The 23,815-nt window shown below is 42.9% G+C and overlaps 1 protein-coding gene across 1 annotated transcript in view; it reads left to right on the top strand.

The window, feature by feature from the left end:
• scara5 (scavenger receptor class A, member 5 (putative)) overlaps nucleotides 1-23,815 on the top strand; it is a 52,618-nt gene that overhangs the window by 21,371 nt on the left and 7,432 nt on the right. The window contains exons 4-11 of the mRNA XM_076154871.1: nucleotides 2,220-2,413; nucleotides 2,578-2,756; nucleotides 2,835-2,961; nucleotides 3,397-3,565; nucleotides 9,164-9,244; nucleotides 11,387-11,494; nucleotides 14,401-14,472; nucleotides 20,729-20,917. Of these exons, the coding sequence (XP_076010986.1) occupies nucleotides 2,220-2,413; nucleotides 2,578-2,756; nucleotides 2,835-2,961; nucleotides 3,397-3,565; nucleotides 9,164-9,244; nucleotides 11,387-11,494; nucleotides 14,401-14,472; nucleotides 20,729-20,917 (1,119 nt within the window). The remainder of the gene's footprint in view (nucleotides 1-2,219; nucleotides 2,414-2,577; nucleotides 2,757-2,834; nucleotides 2,962-3,396; nucleotides 3,566-9,163; nucleotides 9,245-11,386; nucleotides 11,495-14,400; nucleotides 14,473-20,728; nucleotides 20,918-23,815) is intronic.

The raw sequence follows: 23,815 nt of genomic DNA, 5'->3' as shown, positions 1-23,815 counted from the left end.
ACAATTTTGGATCTCAATGTCAACAAAAGCTGTTATTACTTTCAAAATCATACAAACAGAGGCTTGACTTTTTTTATTATTATTGTTTTTAGTTTTATGTTAAAAGGTTCCTTTATTTAACTAATGAGTTTCTTCACTAATTGAATCAGCTAATGTATCGTAATTTCCGGACTTTTTTCACACGCTTTGAACCCTGCGGCTTAAACAATGATGCGGCTAATCTATAGATTTTTACGGGCTAACGGCCACCAGGGGGCGCTCTAGCAGGATGCGCAAGAGCGAGAAACACAGGTGCAAGAGATAAAACGCCGAGGAAGACGCTACCGTAGTTTGATTGTTTTGAACAGACATTTTGCAAATCATGCACACACCCCCATTATGGAAAACACACGAAGAAATGCATATGATGCAGCTTTTAAGTTAAAGGCAATCGATCTAGCTGTCGAAGTAGGAAATAGAGCTGAACTTGAAAACGTTCTTAAAGACTGGGTAAACACACAGAGAGCAGACGGCCGTGGTGTTTCCACCGTGCAGATCCGACTGAAAGCCAGAACAATCGCCACCGAAAAGAAGAGGTAATTAAAAAAGTTGAAAATCTTTCTGTGTAAATATCTCATGTTACAACACCAGGACACCTGTGGCTTATAGACAGTTATTTATGCCTATTTATGTACAAAGTTTTTGTCTTTTAAAATGTATTTAGTTGGTGCGGCTTATATTCAGGTGCGCTCAATAGTCCGGAAATTACGGTAACTATTATAATTGTTATATAGTTTATAATTCATAAAAAAAAGGGGCATATAGTTGCCAGCATCATGAAATCTCTCATCATGAATCTTTAACTTTTGCAACAAATGTATTGCGTCTTTTCTTGCTCATGTGTCTCCATTCTCTCTCCTCCTCCTCCTCTTCCTTCTCCTTCCTCCACCACCTCAGGCAGTAATTCAGCCACGAACCTCCGTAGTAATGTTGTGTGTTTACGTGTGTGTGGTTGTGTGTGTGTGTGTGTTCTGTGCTGTTGACAGACCATCATTGAGCAATTAAGGGTTTCTGTGTAGTGGAAAGATTTTGGCTTATTTAGTTTTTCAGATCATTAAGGATAAACCTAACACACATAATGAGCGTGGAATTTAGATGGTTTGTGTGCGGCCATGTGGCTTTGCAGCGCTGTTCCTGCACTGAGGTCACTCAGATACACTCCTGCATGCACACACACACACAGATTTATCTCTCTGATATACTGAGAACCACTTTAGGAGTGTTTAATATTGGGCTGTTAGGGGCATCAGTGTGTCGAAAAGCATGTGTGAAGGGAATTATCTGCTTCCTTCCAGTTCCCAAGCAATTCTTTCTTTCCTTTTTCGGGCTAACAGGCTGTTAGTTGTGAACACATGGGTCCCTGCTGCTCTGCAGAGAGGATGTCGTCATGGCGTAACGCTGAAGATTCGGTTTCAAAATATCTCCCGGGCTATGGAGCCGTTACCATGCAACGGCCTCTCAACAGAACATGAAACTGAAGAGCTTTTTCTCATTAGACACGGTCGAGAAAAGAGGAAAGGGACAAAACAAGTGGCCTTAAGTAGACAATATGGGTTCATGGCCATGTGATAGATAAATATACATACTTATCCTGATAATCTCCAGGTGCTCTGCATAATGTGCAACTGCAAAGAAAAATTTCATTTTTTCTTCTTTCTTTCATGTAAGTCCTTCATCCTCCTTATGTTTCGTTTATTTTTAGCTTATTTCTAAGGTTGAGTAGATGTATTAAAGCTCATGTTCAGAGACGGAGCCATTGGTGATTTGATTTGACTTTGATCCTGCAGTTGTTTGGCGATGTTCTCTCCCCCAAATATTGGACGAGCAGCATCGTGCGAAGGCCAATGTCAACATCAAGCAAAGGAAAGGAGGAATTTCTGCTTTATTAGCGGACAGCAGAGACAACTTAATGTTCTCCAGCTTTGGAAACGGGTTCTTAACTGATATCAAACATCAATTTTGTTTATGCACAGATAAAACAAATCAACATGACAGAAAATATATTAAAAAAAAAGTCAGGTTAAATTAACATCTGGTCCACATCAAAATGTTTGTCTGAGTCAAAGCTGAGACTTTGTGTACTTTCATCTATCACAATAACCTGTTATAACCGCATATTTCTCTCTCTCTCTCTCTCTCTCTCGCTCTCTCTCTCTCTCTCTCTCTCTCTTCCCCTCCAGTCTCTCAAACCCGGGTGTCTTCCGAGCGACAGGATGTGCTGATGGAGAACGTGACCCGGATGTCTGAGCGTTCGCGGCTTGCGACCCTGGATGAAGCGTCCACGCAGGCCGACCTGCTGGAGAACATCTGGAAGCTAGAGAACCTCTTCCAGAACCACAGCGACTGGCTGCAGAGGCTGGAGATCCTCCTTAAGGTATCAAACACAAAGAAAGTAGGAACCGAGTTTGGTAATGAATCAGAGTGAATGTGAATGCAGGTGATTTCTTCAAGTCACAAAGGTTTTCTGTGGTTTTAAAAGATCGGTTACATTATGATGGTGAGATATGATGATCAGAGTGAAGATGTTGTTGTGTGCAGAGCCTGGAGGCGGAGCTGAGGAGCGTCCAGGCTCATTCCCTTCAGTCAGAGGGTTACCTGGTACAGCTGGACGACAGGCTGGCCTCCTTGAGCAGCTCCACCGGCAGGAACCTGTCAGGCCTGATTGCAGAGGTGTCCCGAGCTTCCATCTGGCTCCGAGACCAGGACCACCTGCTCAGGTAAGAACCGAAGGCTTCAAAGCACAGACATCTGACTGCAACGTGAAAAGATTGTCTTATTATTGCGTTGTATTCCAGGGAGACCTCCGGCCAGGTGAGCGGGCTGAGAGACAAGCTGGATGATGTCAATTGGACGGTGGGAGCTGTCAATCACACTTTCACCAATGACATCAGTATTCACAACTTGAAGATTCAGGACTTGCAGGTGAGGGGGACTCCTGAGGTCGCACTGTAGCTGCTCTGAATCACATACAGTTTGAATTATAACTAACGTTCACTTACAAATCACAACCCCTTAATTTAAAACACGTGCTTTTCATACATATGTCTAAAAAAACATTATTTATTTAGTAATTTATGAATTTAGTCTGTAAGTCTTTAAAGATAGAGATTTACACCCTGAGTATTCAGAGGGGTGTGTACAGGGATGGGTGGGATGATTAAGGCATTTTGTGGTTTTTAAGTGTTTTTTCTGTATTTTTTCAACTCATTTCCACATCTAATGAGCCATAACAAATTGGTAAATATAATTAAAAAGAGGCTGTTGTAAGAGTGAGACCATTCAGAGCTTTCAAAAGAATGTTACTGTTACTATGACTACTATGCTACTAACCTCTCCCCGCTTCTCAAAATCCCTCAGATCCAGATCACGAACATCACAGAGGACACCACCAGTTTATGGGTGACCCACGTCCACACAGAGGCTCGGCTGAGGAACGAGATGGAGATCCTGAACACCATCACAGAGGACCTGCGCCTGAGGGACTGGGAGCACTCCATGGCCCTGAAGAACCTCACCATTTTTGAAGGTCAGCCCAGGGGGGGTTCAGGTTATTGGGTGGAGCGTTTGAAAATAGATACACGGTTGAAGTAACTGCAACATTGACGCGATTAGTGTTAAGAATGAAACGAAGGTGAAGATAAGTGTTGTCTCTGTTACGTAACAATACCACCTTAAAACTACAACTTTGGTCATCAGTGTGAACTAATGAATACCTTCTGATCAGCTTCTCCTGGTTGTTCTACTCAGAGGACTTTTCTCACCTGCATTTGACACCAAAATGTATAAGAATATAGCTGTACCCCCTAACCTGAACCGCAGTGAAACAACATTTGATGAGACAATAATTATATAACATTTGGAGAGTACATCTGCAAACACATTGAAGTATACGTTACTCATACTCTAATGTATTCCTGTGAGAGGAAGTTGCTGTAAAGAGCTCGTCTACGGCAGCTTGTCTCAGCCAATACATGTTTGAACTGTGATTTAACGCAAGTGACCCAAGCATGCAAACGTGATTTTACACCCTTGGATTAATACCCCAGGGTACCAAGCAGCTCCGAATGTTCTTCCTCCAACCCGTTCAGACCTGATTAGTGCTTTGACTCTTGCCGCCCGGGTACCAAATGACTTCCCTGGCTCGTTAAAATCAGAATAGGAATGCCGTGATGTAATGCTGGCAAGGGACGTGGCCCGAGTTGATTGATGGCAATCTAAACCGAATGGGACCCCTGATCTTGTGTCTGCTTCACATGTGGGTGGGATGCCTTTTCTCTTGAGCCTGGAAACAATTGTGGGTTAAATTTAGACGCTCTATCCAAAATGAAAACCAAACCACTCAGCTCTGTCATTAGTTTTAGGCCCCAGCCCATTTGTTTGCTGTTAGCACACAGTCACCTTAGCCAAGAACCCTTTTACGTCTTTATCCATGTTTATCTTCTTCGTTTCTCTTCTCTTCGCCTTTGTCTGAAAACAAAAACATAAAAGAGAGATGAGAAGCTGATTAGAACATCCCCTGAACTCATCGCTGATCACGGACGATGCACAAATCTGAAGTGATGCATCTCCAGCTCTACATTAGACTCCACATGCATACACGCTCTGAGGCTGTAATCAAGTCAGATGCTGTAAAGGAACGCTGACCAACCAAGATTACCGCAATGTATTCATAAACATACTCGTAAAAACACGTCTGAGGTTGTGCCATTCCTATTCTCTTGTCTTATCCTTTTTTCCTTTGTTGTTCTATCGCTCATTGGTGTTGATTTGCTCTTTGTAGTGGCTCAATAGGCTTTTCCTTCTTTCCTCTGTGTCACCATTGGACATCAGCAAAATATCAGCATTCTTCCTTTAACCTAGCCTAAGCTTTAACTTTCTGGAGGCAGGGTTTAAAGTCACACACACACACACACACACACAATACAATATCACAATTATCATAACATGACCAGTATAATGAGGATATCACCATACAAGTGGTTATCCCATATACAGCATTTATAGAAGTGAGTTTCCCCTCTCTTCTCTGCCTTCTGTGCCATAATTGGTTCCTCTTTTGCCTCTCAATCCTCCTCCTCTCCACTCTCATGTTGACCATATTGCACTGGTAAGCGTTTAATCGGCATGAAGCAAATGACTGCTGCTTGAGTTTCATGCCTATATGTCAAATTGACAGCAGTATGTGTGTGTGTGTCCGTCTGTGTGCATGCATGAGAGAGAAATGCAACGTTCACATGCCTGCATTCATTCCCTCGCACAGGCTGTCAGTTGAAACCCTTGTATCTTCTAAATGAACAGTCATTTTTTAGACTTTTAAGTTAACAATTTAGAAAATGGACACAACCTTATTAAGATATATGATTTGCACAATAGATTGAGTGAGGTACAGACCATAACCACTGCTCCAGCCACATGTTAACATCAACAATACTTACTTTGCTGAGGCTGCTAAACAATTTCACATGTACAATAATATGGAAGTAGAGGTAGAAGTACTTTTGGAGCAACGTTTTGAATAAGAGAGAGTGAAGACTTAGAGTACTCGCATGTAAACATTGTGACTGTAATGTACATGTAATAGTAAACCTGCTATGTTGGACTTAAGTGATGGGGTTGAAAAGTGGAGGAGAACCTGCGTATGAAGCAATAAGCAAAGAAACATGCTTTCTTTTCAGCGAAGCTATTCACGTTGACATTTAAAGTACAAAGTAGACATATTCCCACGCTGCACAGAGGAAATGTTTGATCTCTGTGATATATGTATTAGTGAATTCAACGTAATCCACATTTGACATGATGTACAGTTCAGCACAGGCAGCCCACTGCAGCCGTTAATGCCAAGGCTCAAGTTCTGTCTGTCCGTCTGTGTGTGTGCGTGTGCGTGTGCGTGTGCGTGTGTGTGTGTGTGTGTGTGTGTGTGTGTGTGTGTGTGTGTGTGTGTGTGTGTGTGTGTGTGTGTGTGTGTGTGTGTGTGTGTGTGTGTGTGTGTGTGTGTGTGTGTGTGTGTGTGTGATGGAAACATTTACAGCCTCAGTGTTGTCTGATGAGTGTTAACGTACACGTGAGTGGCATGTTTGCGTTACTGTTGAAGAGTCCCCTGGCTTAGTCCAACACACACACAAAAACAGGCATTTACAAGGGGACACACACACACACACACGCTGACTAACATTATGATGTTTACATATTACATATATACTCCAAACTGAAGCTTTTAGTAAACATTAGTGTTCCGCACTGTCAGTGTCATGATGTTTAGTTGCTCGGGAAACGAAGGAAAGTTGGCCGCTCTTTTTACGTCGGGTGATTTAATAAATGGCCGCCTGTTATGGTCTTGTAACTGTATCACTCTGAGAAGCCAAAGCTCTCCTTAGAAAGGCTCGACCGAAATCCTCCATCAGAACCAAATGCTTTTCAGCGCGAGCCTGTCCTTTTTGATTAGGAACACACTGTACACATTTTACCCTGTTTTGGAGCACATTCTTGGCCATCTGTTCGTTGTTAGAGAGCACTGTAGCCTCCAACGGCGTAAAGGCTGATAATGGCTTTTGTCATCGATCATGCTGATGAACTGCATTTACACATTGGGTTCAAATCTGGATGGTGATAAGATCTCAGTAGGCCACAGCTGAATAACTAATAATATTTGTTTGCACCTCCTAATTCAAAATAACTTTATTAGATTATAGCAGGGGTGATGTTTTCAATTTGTGGGTGGATTTGCGCTCACAAACTGCTTGACACAGATTGCATTTGACAAACTCTTTACCCCAGCTAATAATGTATGTATGTGTAAACAAAATGCATGTTTAACTCACACGTCTAATGCCCGTCTAAAACATATATGTTTCAATAAAAGCTGGATGCCTGGTCGCGCCCCCCTTAAGGAGATTTGTCAGGCACAATAACTGCCAGGTGGAGGGGCTTGTACTTTATTGTACTCTATTATAGGAGTGCTGCAATCTTGGCTGCAGCGTCTTGTGCTGTCATATGTTTTCAAGCTGAGTTCCTCGGGCTTATTATTGTTAAAACACTCTCTGCTGAATGAACAAATAGGCCTCAGAGGGCCAGGACATTAATAATGTGAAGCTCTGCTAAAACAAACTCTCAACAAGGATGCGATTTCATCAGGACCACCAGGGTGAACTGTCTCTTCCAAAGCTTAAGCAGGCAGGCGCTTGCATTCAAGTATCAGGAGTTGGAAGGATAATGTTCCTTCAGCGAGTTTCCTTGCTTGCATTCATGTTGTTCCTCAAGTACAGATTTTATGGAAACTAGAGCCACAGTGCAGCACACAGGGAACAACTCCAGATAGCAGAGTGCCTTGCTCATGAGCGTTGGCAGCAGTGTTAACCTTACGGATGTGTTTATGTTGGTGGGGAAAACAAGAGTACTTGGAGGAAACCCACAAGGACACAGGGAGAACATACAAGCTCCAAACAGAAAGGGCCAGGTGACGCGGGATTCAAACCTCAGACCTTCTTGCTGTGATGTTATGAGTAATTCCGATATTTGATAGGCGTAGTAAGATTTTATTTTGCTTAACATGAGAATTTAATCAAAATATCCTCACGACAATAGAAAAACGTGAACACACACTTGTCAACGCCAAGTGTTTCCTCTGAGTGTGACCTTCTCATTCCCACTCTGCTGTTACCAATTAAGTGTGTGTGGCGGTGAAGCAGCTTGAGGCAGAAAACAGGCCGATCACTATCTTCAAGCCATTCAGCAGCTTCACAAACTCCAAAACAACATTAGAGCTCTGGATGTCAGAACGGCTGGAAATGTGCTGGTCAAGCATTCCCACTAGCTGTGTTGTGGTCCACCTTGTTAAACATGTGGTTCCTATTGTGGTTAGGCCTCTCTCCCTCTCTTTGCTTGGTCTCTCGCTCACTCACTCACTCCCTCGCTCATTCACTCACACAGTATTTGGGATTTTTTTTTTCCCTTACTGACTCACTCTCAGGAGAAATCCAAGTACAACAAGCTTTTGGACAGAAAGAAACCTCAGACTGGTTATAAGGCCCATTATGACCTTCAACTTGCCTGTGTGTGTGTGTGTTTGTGTGTGTTTGTGTGTGAGAGAGATTTGATATGAACAACATAACCTCAATAAATTCATTATCTGCACGGATTAAAGGTTTTGTAAAGCATTCACATTTCAGTTAAAAATGAATTTTGATCACATATGCTCCTTTTTCTTAGAAGATTATCTGCAAGATTCTGTATTTTGGCAGGTTTGCTGATAAGCAGTTGTTGCTTTATTGTTTTGGGGCCACTGTAGACAGCGAGCCAACATCTTGGAATAATAAACTGAGTGAAAGCTGAAGATTCTCACATTTCTACCTTTATTTGTTCCAAACAAACCTCTGCTGCAGCTTTCACAAATGCAATGCATCACTTCCTGTGCAGGAGAATGTTTTTCTCGCAAACGCATCAGTGTGTAAAGATTAAAGATAGAGGCTTTTGAGACAGAGGTGACACTTATTTTCATTGGAATGTTTTTGTTTTCTACTTGTTTTGATGAAGTCACTGTTTTCATGCGAGAAGAGGAATGTTTGTCAGTACAGTTTGGGTCTGGACTGAAGTTTTGGAGCCAAACCAAACCTGCAATCCAAGAGTGCTGTATGAGTACGACTCAACCTAACACATACTAGTGTTCGGAGCAAAACCCTAAAAGGCAATGTGATGGATCTTTATACTTACTCAAGGTTGGTCAGACCTGAACCTGACCAGTAGGCAACTCGCCACAAAATCCCAATGGGAAGTTTTAAACCCAACCTGAGCCCAAATTGTATTTTTACAAATGAATCCAACTGAGGGTGACATGAAGAGTTAGGTCCGGTCAGGTTCAGACAGAGTACAAAGTATCGTTGCCCTTTTCTGTCTCTGTTCACTGTCACTATTTTGTAAATATGTCAATGTTGCGTTGAATGGAATACTTCTTCATGGAAATTTACAATAAGACATAATAGTCCAGAAATTTCATGGCTTGTCAATCACGGCACAGAGTGTGAGAACAGACTCCATAGCTGATTCAAACCTGCAGCGTCTGCCTGGCTTTAATGACACCATTGCTTTACGTTACCACCTGTCATCATATCCTTTCTTCTTTTATCTGCAGGTCCTCCAGGGCCAAAAGGAGAAAGGGGCGATACTGGACCACTGGGAAAGACAGGGGACCCTGGGGGGGCTGGCCCCAGAGGTAAGTGCAACCAATTAGCAATGTATTGTATCAGAATTCTCATGGCTCATAGAAAATCCTTCATGCTACTGTTAATAAATAGAAAGGGACAACAGAATGTAACACTTAAAACAGACTGGAAAATGTTGAGAAAATGGCTCAAATTCTTTGGAAACCTCATATTACTTCATAGGAAATCTTTGTATTTGGGAATAGCTGGGGATCTGATCGGGAATAAGTGGAGGATTCTGATGTGATGGATGACAGCAAAGAGAACCACCAGCAAATTCTCACTTTCATTTTAAAATGTTCTTTAAAGTTTCTTAACCATTAAAAGAAATGTAATCAGAATACATTTTCTTCACTTTATAGGTTCATTGGTTCCTATAGGACACATACGTTGTTCAAATACCCAAAATAGATATCAATTTAAAGAGTTTATGTCCAGTGGCATGAGAGGTGAAAATGTGACCTTTCTCACAATATCCTTGTCAGGATTTGTTTTGAAGCAACATACTTCTGTTTTTGTCATTATATTCAGTGTATGAAGTGAGTGGAGAGAGTAAACTATATAATGCTAAAACAACAACAATGCTGCAGGCTTGGGGTATGGGATTCATTTACAGTCCGGGTGTGGACAGGCCTTTGGGATGCTCCATCTGTCTTAGTCTAGCAGGTAATCCCACTAAAACCACAACATGAGCCATCATATGGGCAGAAAAGGGGCCTCAAAGGGCCTCAGACGTCCATTTCTCACAGATACAGTGTAGTATGGTTCAAACGTTTTGGGACCCCTTCCAGAATTGGCTCTCCTTGAATCATCGCCCCTCACGTGCTCCTCTGCTGTCATCGCCCGTCCCACATTCCCTGGCCGATGTTCTGCAACTCTCATAACATTTCCCAGATGCATCATCATCCTGCTTAAAAAAGCAAACCCCACTCCGCTCTCGCAGTTCCTGGAAGAAGTTAATGAAAAAGAATATCTAAGGGAAAAGGAAGAAAATTGCTTGTTTATTAGTTTGCATGAAAACCTAACAAACAGAATTTGAAAGCTCCAGGAGCAAAACATGTATCTGTTGTATCTGTTGTCTGTTATGTGGATGGAGGGAGTGAGGGTGTGTGTGTGTGTGTGTGTGTGTGTGTGTGTGTGTGTGTGTGTGTGTGTATTTTTTCACTGGAGAGGGTTATTTGGAGGGAGTGTACCGCACACATCCACCCTCCCAAACTCCCCAAATCAATTGGCGTGTTGCAACATCAGACCTCACCTTTGACCTTCCTGCTCAACGTTGGTGCTCTATCACTGAGTGTGTGTGTGCGCGTGCCAGCTCAGACCTCTGCACAGATGTTTATACAGTTGGTGCATCATCATCAGCTGGTTGTAATGACACAAGAGGGGCCATAACATTTTGGGAATTGAATCAAAGGAAACTTAATGAGTCCTCTGTTTCATGTAAGCCGAAGGAATCCATGCAAACATCAAGACCGGCTTAAAATCTCCTTTGGGCCTGCCGACTGCTGCTGAACACCAAGACAAGCTTCTGTCATGAGTGCAAAATATGATTGATAGGACGTTCCCTTATGGAATATTAAGGAAGCAGTTTTTTACCATTTAAAGAAGAAAATAGGAGATTTCTAACCAGGTATCAGTTTTCGATTGGAATGTGTTGATTCTGTGTTCTTGCAATCAGAAGCAGTGTAATCAGAACGTGTCAGAGTAGAGCCACATGTGGTTCTGTTTACCTCAGACATGCAATCAAGAAGCCGTTATGGATGTAGGCATATGCCACTGTTGGCAACCTGTTGCATTGCTTTAAGCCACAAAAAAAACAAGAGGGCGCTGTTTTTCCAATGCAGGCGAGAGTTGGGATTCAGCCGATGCCAGATGGAGGAAGGAGTGAAAGCCCAACATTCCGCAACAACACATCCAATAACTCTTAAATAAAGGGATTTCAGAGAGGGAAGAGGGATGTGACGCAACAGCACATGGCCCCGTGTTATGAGACATGAATCTGAATGAGAAAATGTTTTTAAGAACGTCAATTTATGGGTGAAGGTTCAGTTGGATACAATTTACTATCTATCTATCCCAGGTGAGAGAGTTGTCAAGGTGCGGTAAATTAAATGAGATAGGACTGAATTTAAGTCTGTTTGTGTGTGCGGCAGGTATGACAGGTGAAAAGGGCATGCAGGGCCCTCGGGGGATAAAGGGGTTGGTCGGGGTCGACGGCATTCAGGGAGGAAGAGGAGACACTGGACCTCGGGGGCCTAAAGGTAAGTCTGTTCTATATCTTGTACATTTTCATCAGAACAGGAAGATGTGTATATATTTTTTTACGTTTAGTCCGAGCTGCAGTCTGCTAGGAAACTACACAATGACTCAGAGGAAACTTGACCTTTTTTGCTAACATATGACACAGAATTGATTGATTGTTAGCTGCACTATTAACCAGGTAAGGAATAATAGAAATTGGTGAATGATGAATTTATTGGATATCGCACACTAATAAATCACGCATATTCAATGAATGCTCAACGTGCAGTCGGCTCTCCTAGTGGATATAAAATTCAATTCTTCACTTTGACTCAATCTGTGCCAGAGAGTGAGAAACTGTGATCCATGACTATACAGAATATTTTGAGAGAAAGAACCCCTAACTCCTGTGTTTGTGTGTCTGTCAGCTTGTTTGTAATAAGAGGGAGTCTGTGTATTGCAAAGCATCACCCACAGAAATCTGTAAACAAGATGTTTGTGCCAGACTGGCTGATTTCAATAATCTGAAGCTTTTGATTTAAACGCTCCCACTCGCACGGCCATCTTCAGTTTGAGTAACAGCCATGTGGTTGCAAGCAAATTAAGTACAATCCTGTCCTGCAAAGCTGAATAATTAGATTTTGGAGTATTAAAAGGCAGAAATTGTTTCATTGCCTTAAAGCCTCTTACAAACCATCTACTTACAAACACTCGCCCTCTGACGTTCATCCATTCTTTCTCCTCTTCTCCTATCTTTATTCTCATCCGTCCATTTATACACACCACTTCATATCAACAGAAACTTAAGGGGTGGGAATGTTTGCGTCTTGGTGCCACCGCCGTCTCTTTAGCGCCAACATTAACACACACACACATACGTTTGGCCAACAGCTGTTGCCGATCAGAGTTGGGTTTGGCTGAAACGTGAAGCGTTGGAGTCCCACAGTCTCTTTGTTGGCCAGTTACTCTCAAAACCCTGGACCTGGGGGATCTGTTGTCTACTGTGTGTGTGTGTGTGTGTGTGTGTGTGTGTGTGTGTGTGTGTGTGTGTGTGTGTGTGTGTGTGTGTGTGTGTGTGTGTGTGTGTGTGTGTGTGTGTGTGTGTGTGTGTGTGTGTGGAAGTCACTCGGCTGACTCAGTGCACTTGGCACCAGATGTCTCTCAATTTGAAACAGATTTTGTATAAATTAATGTAAATGATGTTTTAGCTATTTACTATATGTGACCGTAGTGATTCTGCCTACAAAACAAAAATAACATACATACACACAGAAAATCTCAAGTCTTTGCATCAAACATGGACACTAGACAAAGAAAAACAGAGATCTTGCGATTTACCACTTCAACACTTTTAAACAGACTGTGGGACTTTTTCGACGCTCCGGCAGCGTCCAACAGTGCTTTCATGCATTTTTGGTTGTTGGCTTGAAACACCGGTGACGGATGAAGAGTTTGGAGACCTTTCAGTGTGACGAGGGCCTCGGCGCACGGGGAGAAGAGATGCAGAAAGGACTCGTTAAAGCAGAACTGTGAAGCGATGCGGTTTTTCTTTTATAGATGAAGTGAGGAGTGTGTTACGTGTTGTTTTTCAGACATAAATCATCGCAGACTGACAGGATTGAGCAAGCTGTGTGACGTTAAAGTGCTTAACAAATTACAAATATTTACCTTCGGCTGCGTGTTTGGGTTTTCCTAAAGAGTTGCAACGCAAAGTAACTGGGGATCTGATCCAAAATGATGGCGGCACCGACAACAAGACGTCACAGACAGGGTGCGGTGGGCTCCTGGCTCACGTCGCTCTACTCACACATACACTCACGCAGCAGATGGTGGGCGGGACGGAGTGGCACCTAGGCTGGCTTCTACTTTGTGGTCTTGGATGTGAAATAACAAATTAAAGGTGGGATAAATGCCCACTTGAAGCCGATCCTCTTATAGCTTCACGCTGGATGGCTAAAACAGACTTGTGGTTTCAATCCTTGGGGCAGAAGATTGGCATTCTCAATAAGCGGCGACGAAGACGGGGTGTTTCCTGCCTGGCGTGTCGTTCCAGGAGTTTGGAAATGAAAAATAGGAGAAAAGAGAGTTAGGAGTTAGTTAGTCCAAGCTACTGATTGGAGGGAGGAGGCTGTCCTCAAAGAAACTGTATTTTGTTGAAAACCACCTTCTACACAGTGTTTGGGTGATTTTGTCATCATGCACACATCCAACTAAAAGACAAGTGCTTTTCTGCAGGGAAACCAAACACGGCCGCTCCTTTTAGGGGGCAAATTGAGCACCAAGCATGCAGGGTGGTATCCTCTAATTCTTATTTTTTACGACCATATTTCAGGACGATTACAGGGCTGACTATTTTTTAAAGCATACGATTTAAAAAAGGAGCACAAAGGAGAAAGGAAATGGGCGTGAGGTGGAGAAATAAGGTTTACAGCTGTCATTGGTCGTTGGGTGTTGAGGATATATTTAGCTTTGAATTCTTGCCGTGAGTTGAGGTTTAAAATAATAAGGATATGTTGTTTTGTTATGCTGGTCCTCCATTAAAAACAGGGTATTCTTAGTGTCCCTCCTTTTGTATCTATTTTCAAGTGTCAAACCTGCAGTGAAGCCTGTGCGGTGCTAGACCACAAAGAAGAATTTGGGTGGACTTGGGTGGACTGGATCAAAAATGCAATTCTGTACCTCCAGAGTTTTGTGGTTGGGAAGCCAACAGAGGATTCTTCTTGTGACTCCTAAAGGTCACACAGACGTGTAACTGTGTAGAAGTGTAACTGGATGTTCTACAAAAGTGTGTTTACTGGGGTTAAACGGGGTCAAGTTAAGGGTTAGTCTGAGTTCAGACTAGCTCAGCTATAAAATGTTTTTTTATGGGTTTTCTTGTAACATTTCTCTGGGTTTCACTCCGTTTGCCTGCCTGTCTTGTCTCCAGGTGACCGAGGAGACAGAGGGACGAAGGGGGAGAAGGGCGATCGAGGTGATCGAGGAGGAGGAGAGAAAACAGGTGAGCGCTGACGTCTGAATGTGGGAGGAAGAAGCCGACGTAGCTGCTCTAAATCTTCGATATACACCGACCTGAAAAAGCACTTATATTCTCCCAGTTAAGAGCACCCATCTGGGCATTACAGCCGTAAATCTTCAGGCACAGATAACAGTGGATACGAGCCAGACCCAACAGTTTATCAGAGCGAGACACGTACATTTATAAGCTGATGATTTCATGAGTCTGATACATCTTCACCCCAGATCCGCTTCTTTCCGGGGTAATTCATCTGGTTTCCGTTGCTCAATACAGAACCACATGGCTCGCACTGCACATAAAAGGATTTCATAGCAATATCGTGAGCATTTGTGCATGTGTGTGTGTGTGTGTGTGATCTCCCAGCGGTAACATGATACCCCAGCATAAAGCCGACACTCTGCGTTCAGGTGGCGGGGGAGGAAAGCGAATGTTCCAGGTCCTCGACACAGAGTTCCTCTAGGTTTTGCCACACATGCTATTCTTCTTCCTCTGTTACATCATCTGGTCCTTTCCATGTGGTGACAGATGGAGGAATGACAGTCCTGCAACCATGTGAATGCCATTTTCCCCTATTACAGATCAGTACTCCCCTCACGTCATTTACAATGGAGTCTGACGCTTCAGACGCAGAGACACACATGCTGCTGGGTGCTGAGAATACTGAATCCATGTTTCCTGGACCTTTTTCTGTCACAAACCCTAATGAGTTTGACTTAAAGCGTGATGCATGGCTAGGATCTCTTTACACTTCAAAGCATACAGTGCATACCTGTATGATCACTTCCCGGAACCAGTAACAGAGAGACCCCCCCACACACACACAAACACACACACAGACACACACACACCACTGACATTTTGTCTCTGTGAACGTGCACGGATTGTCCACACATGCTGGACATTAACACAAACTCAGCGTGCCGTACACTGAAAAGCAACATGTGGGCCAATATCATACAATTCTCTGAAAAATAGCCAGTTTAACCCCTCATCCAATGACTTTATTGAGTTTAACATCAGTGGCTGTTCAAGCCTTGGGCCAGGCGACTCCGCATGGGAGTCATTTGGCCTGTGAGTCTTTTGGTAGCCATCATCTACTTTCCTACTGCTTTCCATAGGAATATGTGTCTATTTGAATATCCCAATGTGTTCAGTTCAAGTTGATTCCTTTTTGCTTGGATCCGTATCATGCAACATGTGCACCATGCATCAAAAGTGTTCAAGAAATTCAAGATCCAGACACTTTCAATTATATCTTATGGAACAGTGTGTCCCAGAGAAACAGCCACTGTCCCAAAAGGGCTACAGATTAGAATTCCATGACCTGTAAAGTTAAAATCAACAAACACATCAAAACACAGGGTTTTTTGTTGTATTTTATCTGACATCTTGTTTATCCCACCAGAGTGACACATAAAACACCTAAATCACCTTTAATTTTTGTTACATTTCACACACACACACACACACACACACACACACACACACACACATCTTTCGCCATCACACTAGAGGCAAGCTGACATGTTGATAGTTAATCCCACCGGTTGAACAGAAAGCAAAGTGAGCTTCATGTTTGACAGGCTGTTTTTACAGTGATCAGAACGGAGCACAGCAGGGGTTTCTTAAATGATTTCAGCTCCAAATTGTAATGACAAATTTACTTTTGCCCTGGGACTCAGCCATACGCAAAAAACATGTCTCCAGTCTTAAAGTGGAGACCTACCACGAGCAGGACCAGGCACACAACCACATCAATGCTGAGGGTAGTTTCCATGTAGACTAAAGCTCGTATCTTGTCAGAGACAATAAATTTCCGACCTTCCTGTGTTGCTATTGTTGCTTGTGTTATGCTGAAATTCCCCCTCACGCTCCGGTCTTTCTGTTCATACCTACTTGTTCTTTTCTATTCTGAAAAATCCCCCCCAGTGTTCATTAAAGTTTAATCAGATTTAATCCATTTCCATTTGTTTGTACACACACACGGCTAAGCAAACACACATGCAGAAAAGCCTGATTTATCTCCTCCAAACCAGTCAAGACAACCCACTTTATACTTTTGTACATGTCTCAAAATGTCACTTAATTTGAATGTGCCTGTAGACTGATTACAAAACTAACTGGGAGCAAATACAGACATGAAATAGGAAGAAAGTGACAAAGCATAACACTTTAGATCAGACAATTGCAGAGGAGAACAGGGAGCCATTAGCTGTTGTCCTGATGCCATAAAGCTTCCCCACCTGCCAGATAAACATTAGTAATAGACGATCACTTGAGGCTCTGGCCTTCTTCAAGTACTGACAGTACGTTTCTGAACTACTTGGACGCTCTCCCAACACTTGGAGCCCATTTGTGTGTGTGTGTCTCTGGATAAAAACAGTCATTATTTCACATGCAGTTCACATCGATTTCTTCACTTCCACAGAAAGAAAAGGTTTGGGGGAATCTCGTGAAATGTCGAGCTTTTTAAAAACAGATGTCAGCATTCGGTGTGTGTTTCTGGTGGACCAATTTTTTTGGCTGTCGGAGGCAAACGTGGAGACTGGCAGACTGTAGAGAGACAGGATCAATTAGACCAAGATCCTTGAGGGGCTTTTTTTGCATAATTGCTTTCAAAAACAAAATCTGAGTGCTTCGGGGAAAGTGCTTAAGAGATTTATTTTTTTAACCTAAAGTTGAGAAATATATGAGAAACTATTTCACCCAGAACAATCCAGTATACAAAGTGTTATTCAGTTAGATCCTTGCTCAATTCAAGTTACTTCCTTGTCTATTGGAGCCTTTGGACTGCGTCGAGTTATACAGAACAAAATGGGACTTTCTGAAATACTTTGCCACATTTCTATCAGTCCACAGTTTCATGAAGTTTTGAAACGTCAGTGTTGATGTCGCATCTGACCAGTCAGACTCTGAACAGTGTAGCTACCCAAGAGAAGGAACAAAGCGATGGTTCAGGAACCGTAGTTCTGGCACCGAGGCCACCCAGTGCTTTGATCCCAAATGAAAGTTGAAGTTTGGTTGCATTTCCTGAAAAGGTTCCAGAGTAGCTATAAAACAACGCCCAAGAAGGGGAAGTTGAAACCTGCAGGTGCTTCTAACAAAAGATCTATTTGTATTTGTGTACACGGCTTTAGACTAGTGGGGTTTCAGAGTAATTGAGGCTCCTTAAAAAGTCTGAATAAGTCAAAAAGTATGTAAACCGAAAGCCCCCCCCCCCAACACTTTTTGAGGTTGATTTTTCACCGAGCAAGTATCTCAAATATCATTGTGATGTGAATATGAAACTGGTGGATTTGACAGTTTGCTGGCGCTGTGATACGTTTGCAGCACTTGGGATATATATGGGATATAAGTTGAAATGTTTCCCCGTTCTCTCAAGATATTTATCAGTATTCCCAACCAGGAAACTTCTGACCAGTGAATGTTTTTAGTGGATGCATTTTGAATTATTCAGTTTCACCAAACACTATAAGCGAGACCTGACACAGATCGGCTTATAACACCAATCAAGGCTTTGTTTCATGTGCTGATAAACTGCTGCAAGGCTCCATCATCATCTCTACACATTTCTACTGTAAAGTGAATGATTGATCTTCACTTTCCGGTCATGCATCTGAATGATGTCTCCCCAGTTTTCTAGCAAAATAAATCAAGGGGCACTTCCACTTGACATTCAGCACAACTCAGGTGTGTCATAGCTCATGTTGGCCATCCATCTCACAGCGATATGAACGTGTGTGAAGTTTGGTTGTATGGTTCTGATTATCTTCCCTAAGATTAAAGTCTGCACACGTCACCTTCATCCCAAGCTTTTTTCCTCCCTTCCTTCCTTCCTCCCGTCTTCTTCTCTCTAGAGTGGTCCGTTTACACAGCAGGGAGCCCTCAGGCGCTTTTAGATGGAGGAGGGGGGCGGCGAAGGGTTGAGAGTTAAAGAAAGACAGAGAGAGAAAGAGATGTGAGAAAGTTGTGAGTGGAGTCTCAGATGGGATTCGCACACTTGCAGACTAGAGGTGGGCAAATGTGTGAGGCTGGCGTGTTGCTTTCTGAGAAATCTGAAATCATGAGCAGACTGGTTGCACTTTCTGTTCTAGCCCCAAAAAATTACTTTGTCAGAGAACTGCTGGATATTTTGGATTTGACCGTTTCTCCTCTGGTCAGTGGTTACTCACGGCATTGAAACACTGTAAGCATCCATTAAACTTTATTCTTTTTGGCTGCGGAGATGTTGTTCGGCTTATCACTAGAGGCCAACCAAACACCGGTCTGAGGCCTTACGTCGGTAATAAAACGGCATTTTCAGTCCCCGTAAATGGAGCTTTTGGGAAACGCTATCCACAATGGATAAATCTGAACATGACAGTCGCAGATGACCGTGTCAGACTGTTTTCCTCTTGACTCTCCGTCTTGATCGCTTCTATATGTTTACGTTGTTTTATGACAAAGTCTGTAGCATTGTCAGCCATAGAAAGAGCAGCGATTGTGGAGCGTTGGATTTTAGTGCCTGGCTGTCACTTGCACATGAGATATAGGCCAATAATGTGTTTTCAGGCGTTGTCTTATGGACGGCCGGCTTTGTCAAAAGTGTCCAGACTGGTGTGGATATTAGATGAACTCTACAGGAGACATGAGAATGTGTGCGCTGGGGCTGTCTGACAAAGAGCAACATACCACAGGAAGCTCTGCAAATATTCTGCAAGAATACGATACGAATACCTGTAGCAGATACGATAATACAATGTTTTGGCAGACGTTAACTTATGATGGGCCAGTGAGAATTTTGCTGTATAATTAGCGAGGTAAATGGCACAGAGTTAGAATTTATGATGGTCTGATGAGACTAATATCCTGTGGAGATATTGTGTCTGGCCTCGCTCTCCAGCACTTTGTCAACAGAGTCTCAGTGACACCAGCCAGCCTTTCAAAACACCGCAAGTGTGTGTCTGAGTGTGTATGTTATTTTGTCTGTTTACCTCTCTCTCTAATTTCCTTTCTGTGTTCTGAAATGAGATAAATCAAGTCAGTAATGAGTACAGCTGTTGAATTCAAGTATGACGAGTACTGCTGTTACGTTAGTGCAGCAGTACCGCCACACGCACACGCACACGCACACGCGCACACACACACACACACACACACACACACACACACACACACACAGTCTATTCGTTATCTTTCTGTTGATGCAGATGTAAGCAGTGTCAAGACTCGGGGAAATGTTGCTGAACTTTAGCTCAAACCTAACGTGACGCGAGCAGAGCCGTTGTCTGACTGCCTGAGGTTTGTCAGTGAGCAGACAGAAGTTTGCTCAGCTTTGTAATCTCCTACTGACACACCGTCCTGTGTGTGTGTGTGTGTGTGTCCAGTCCAAACAGCTGCTTCTCATCAGCAGGGAGGCCAGACGCAGGCCCTGCTGTGCCACACTATGACAAACCGCTAATCTCAAGTGTTCCCTCCATATCTAACTGCTTGCTAACCGTATCACCTCCTAAACACCCCAAACATCTATTTGCATTCCTACCTGTTGGTGTGTGAGTGTTGTTTGGAGACTGACAGCTTTGGATGTCTAGTGGCTGGCGGTCACAGCTGCAGCTAATCATCAATTAAGCGTCAACCAATTTGCGCAGTTGAGTCCTTAATTAAAGTCAGGTGTGCTGGGCTCCATTCCCCCTGACCCTTTTTACAGACCTTATCAGCTTTTATCTCTCATTCTCTTTTATTTTAAGGTGAATACATAAAACCTTACAGATGCATTCAACAAAGTTCTACTGATTGAAGTTGTGAGGTTCTTTCATGTATTCCACTGCCAGGCTGCATGTCACAATGTTCTGTTGATGTCTGCAAGACAGAACATCTCGAGTCTACTTATTATGAGAGAAGAAAAAGCCTCCCTACTCTGTGAAACTATATTTAAGCTTTCTTCTTCAATCAAAGACAATGTCTGCGGTTTTGCAAAGAAACTCTACTACAGCATGTTGAACCCAACAGCGTTTATTTTCATATAATTGAATTTACAAGGCTATATTAATCTGATAAACATTCACAACGAAAAATAAGCTGCTTAGCATGAGATCAAAACCCTGCGAGTAAACACTGGCAAGACAAGCGTCACGCATTCCCTCAATGTAATCGACTTTCTCTAATTAATAATAACAAATGTTTGTGCAGAATTAGTGCCACAGGGGGTTAATGTTATTGTATTCTATAAATGCATGAAAACTGTGTGTATGTGTTTCAGTGGATGAGGTCCTCGTGCGGTTGGTGAATGGTTCCGGCGCCAATGAGGGTCGGGTGGAGATTTTCCACGAGCGGCGTTGGGGGACCGTGTGCGATGACGTTTGGGATATGAATGACGGAGCCGTGGTCTGTCGGATGCTTGGATTCCCAGGAGTGGTGGCGGTTCATAAAACCGGACGCTTCGGACAAGGTAGGAAAACGCAAACACACACCCACCCACACAGAGAGAGAGAGACGCTGTAGAATGTTATTGTATTGTGTTGTAGGTGGCGGACCCCTAAACGTCCTTGCCGACCCTTGAGCTCATTGATTCTCTCTCACATGATTTGGCTTAGGCTCAGATAATCAATACACCTTTCCATACCCAACATCATTAATGAAAAGGATCTGTTTGAATAAAGGCAAACCTTTCAAACTAAAATATGCAAGCTTATTTACAACAGATCTACAGCAAAGATGGTGGAATTCTCCCTCAAGTCTGCTTTTTATCTTAATCGGTCAGCGTAACACTGCTCCAGCAGGCTGAAATGCGATATCATGGGCTTATCCTTGATGTGAAGCGTAAAATGCTTTTGCTTCCCAGTGCACTGGCTCTGTTCTGGCACTGTCAACCACAGCAAGTCCAACCTGACAGCTGTGACAAGCAGATCAACATCTCTGATTAGCTACACTCAGACTGTGTTGCCAAATGACTATCTTATACGCAAAATAGATTAACTAAAACATGATAACACCGGCCTTAAATAATGCGATACAGAATCAGAGAAAACTTTTTGCGCTTTAAAAGTAGAAGTGAGTCATTGGAGGAGATTAGTTTGAATTCCAGAGTGTTTTTGACCAAACTGGATCCTGCCATTAACTGCCAGCAGCAATAATGTGAGTCACCGCTGTTGTTTTAAAGTTGTACTCTGGACCCGAAGCATGTTTTCACATATTTCCCAGACTTTTTGGTAACAACTCTGCCTGGAAGGGTGCTCTGAATGATGTCAGTGTGATTGGTGAATGAAAATGGAGAAAAAGAGCAACAGAGACAAAGGGAGAGCGAGAGATGGATATGACCTCAGAGACTCATATTTGACGATGTCTGGCTCACACGACTTCCCTCATAAAACCTTAATGTTAATCCCTGCAGAATTTGAGAGCATAGTTCAACCTATACTACTCATACAAATGGTGCAGTTAGTAAAAAACAAATGGCAAGAATCGGGGTCCGCTCCCATCAGATCATCTCACTGTGATTATGGCAAAACCTCATTGATTCCCTGTCCTTGATTCAAGAAAGCTCCTGTTCCGAAGGGCTGTGACTAGTGCTACTGCAATCAGGGCTTGAAAGTGAGAGCATGCTGAGAACATCTGCAGAGCTGTGAACAACAGCAGGAGAGTCTGCCCAACAAGCATCGTATTCATGCCAGCGTAGAAAATCAGCTACAGAGGCAGATTGGCAATTAATGGTTGACCTGAGGAGACCGTTAGAATTCCCAGGCTGCATAGCAGTGACGTCTCTCAGGCTGGATGAGGCTGTGTTTTGGAAAACATCTAAGCCGGTGGTCAGTGTTGGCGCGAACTGTGACCTGAGGAGACAGTATGGAGGAAACTAGTGAAAGAAAGAGGGCTAAGTTTCTGGTCGGCAGTGGCACAAGTGGGTCTGGAAAACGAGATGTGAGCCAGTGGGAATTGAATGTTGGGGATAAGTTGGCAAGTAGCTTCGCAGGGTTTACACAGTCCTGTGCAACTGTGTGTAGCACTGACGAGGAAGACAACTGTGGAAGCAGCTGAATGTGCTTCCAGATGGCTGTGGATCAGGAAGACAGCTGTGTGACTGAGTATAGGCTACCACATGGACACAAGCAGGGAACTGATCATCCCTGGACTCGGAGACAATGTTTGATGTTCATATTTTGTCAAATTTATTCCGCCTTGTCCTACAGCTGCAAATACCGTAGATACTTACTTGTGTAAAGTTTCTTGTTACTTCATGCAAATGCTTTCATGGAAATCCCATATCCATAATTGCGGTCAGTTTTCCAAACATGTGTAATACAATTTGAGAGTGATTTTGTCCTTTACACAATGTTCTTGTCTTCTTTGTTGTCTCTGGGGTTTGATTTCTTCAGATCATACTTTAGAAGACCTCGTGCGTTTTCCCAGTAGGTTCCCAGATGAATGATAGAGTTTTGTAGCGTTTTCAGAATAGCTCCTAATGATATTTGTCATGAAATTGTGACAATATTGAAAAAGAAAAAAAATGCCAATGCCTTGAGGACTCAAGATAGCAATATATATTTGGTGTTAATCAACAGCAGTTTCCTAATCTTGCAAATAACATGAGTAATTACTCCTGGTAATGTGGCCCTCATTTGTTTTGATCGTTGCTCGTTCTTCACTGCCTGCCATTGGTTCCCGCATCCTTCTCTCCCAGATGTTAAGCTGCTCTGTATTCAACTTAGTCTCCAGTGTTTGAGGGGAAGTCCAGTGAAGGGAATAATGCTGTATTTCATTCAGGCTCATTTCATTTCTTTTACAATGGTAAACCACGACTTCTATCTCCCATCTCTAGAAACAATGACTTTCCTTAATAATAATTGAGGAGATGCAGACATGAAGCCTTAAGAGGAATCTGGTAAGAGAATAATAGTGAACTTTAGAGGACAGGATGGGATTATTGGATGGGGTAATTTTTTTAGGACTTCCGTCTAGACAGGGTCATTTTGCGTTTTCTGGCTGCCTCAAAATCCATCTTTCAGTGCTTCAGTCTCCTACCAAAAACATTTATTTTCAACTAACTGCTTACCAAACTATAGTATGTTCACCATATTGTGCAATTATCTGATTGTCTGTCAGTGCAAAGTGCTGCCACGTGCTGATTTCTTGATGCTTTCTCAATGCTTTAGTCGATAGTTACTACTTCTCCATACTTCTTGGTCCATTGTGTGTGAAGCTGCTTTTTCCACACAAAAGACAGTACTCCAAATAGTAATTTTAGATTTGTAGGGCAATGTAACGAGCACATTAAATACTTTTACAGTCAGGGTCAGCTCTAGTAAAATGGTAATGGGACTAAAGGCAGTTTGCCTAGAACATCCACTCA

Source organism: Genypterus blacodes, unplaced genomic scaffold, assembly GCF_046128005.1.
Source record: "Genypterus blacodes isolate CSIRO-AG114 ecotype Tasmania unplaced genomic scaffold, CSIRO-AGI_Gbla_v1 ptg000064l_1, whole genome shotgun sequence".
Classification (NCBI taxonomy): domain Eukaryota; kingdom Metazoa; phylum Chordata; class Actinopteri; order Ophidiiformes; family Ophidiidae; genus Genypterus; species Genypterus blacodes.
The sequence above is the reverse complement of the archived record's forward strand: the minus strand, read 5'-3'. Positions and strand labels throughout refer to the sequence as shown.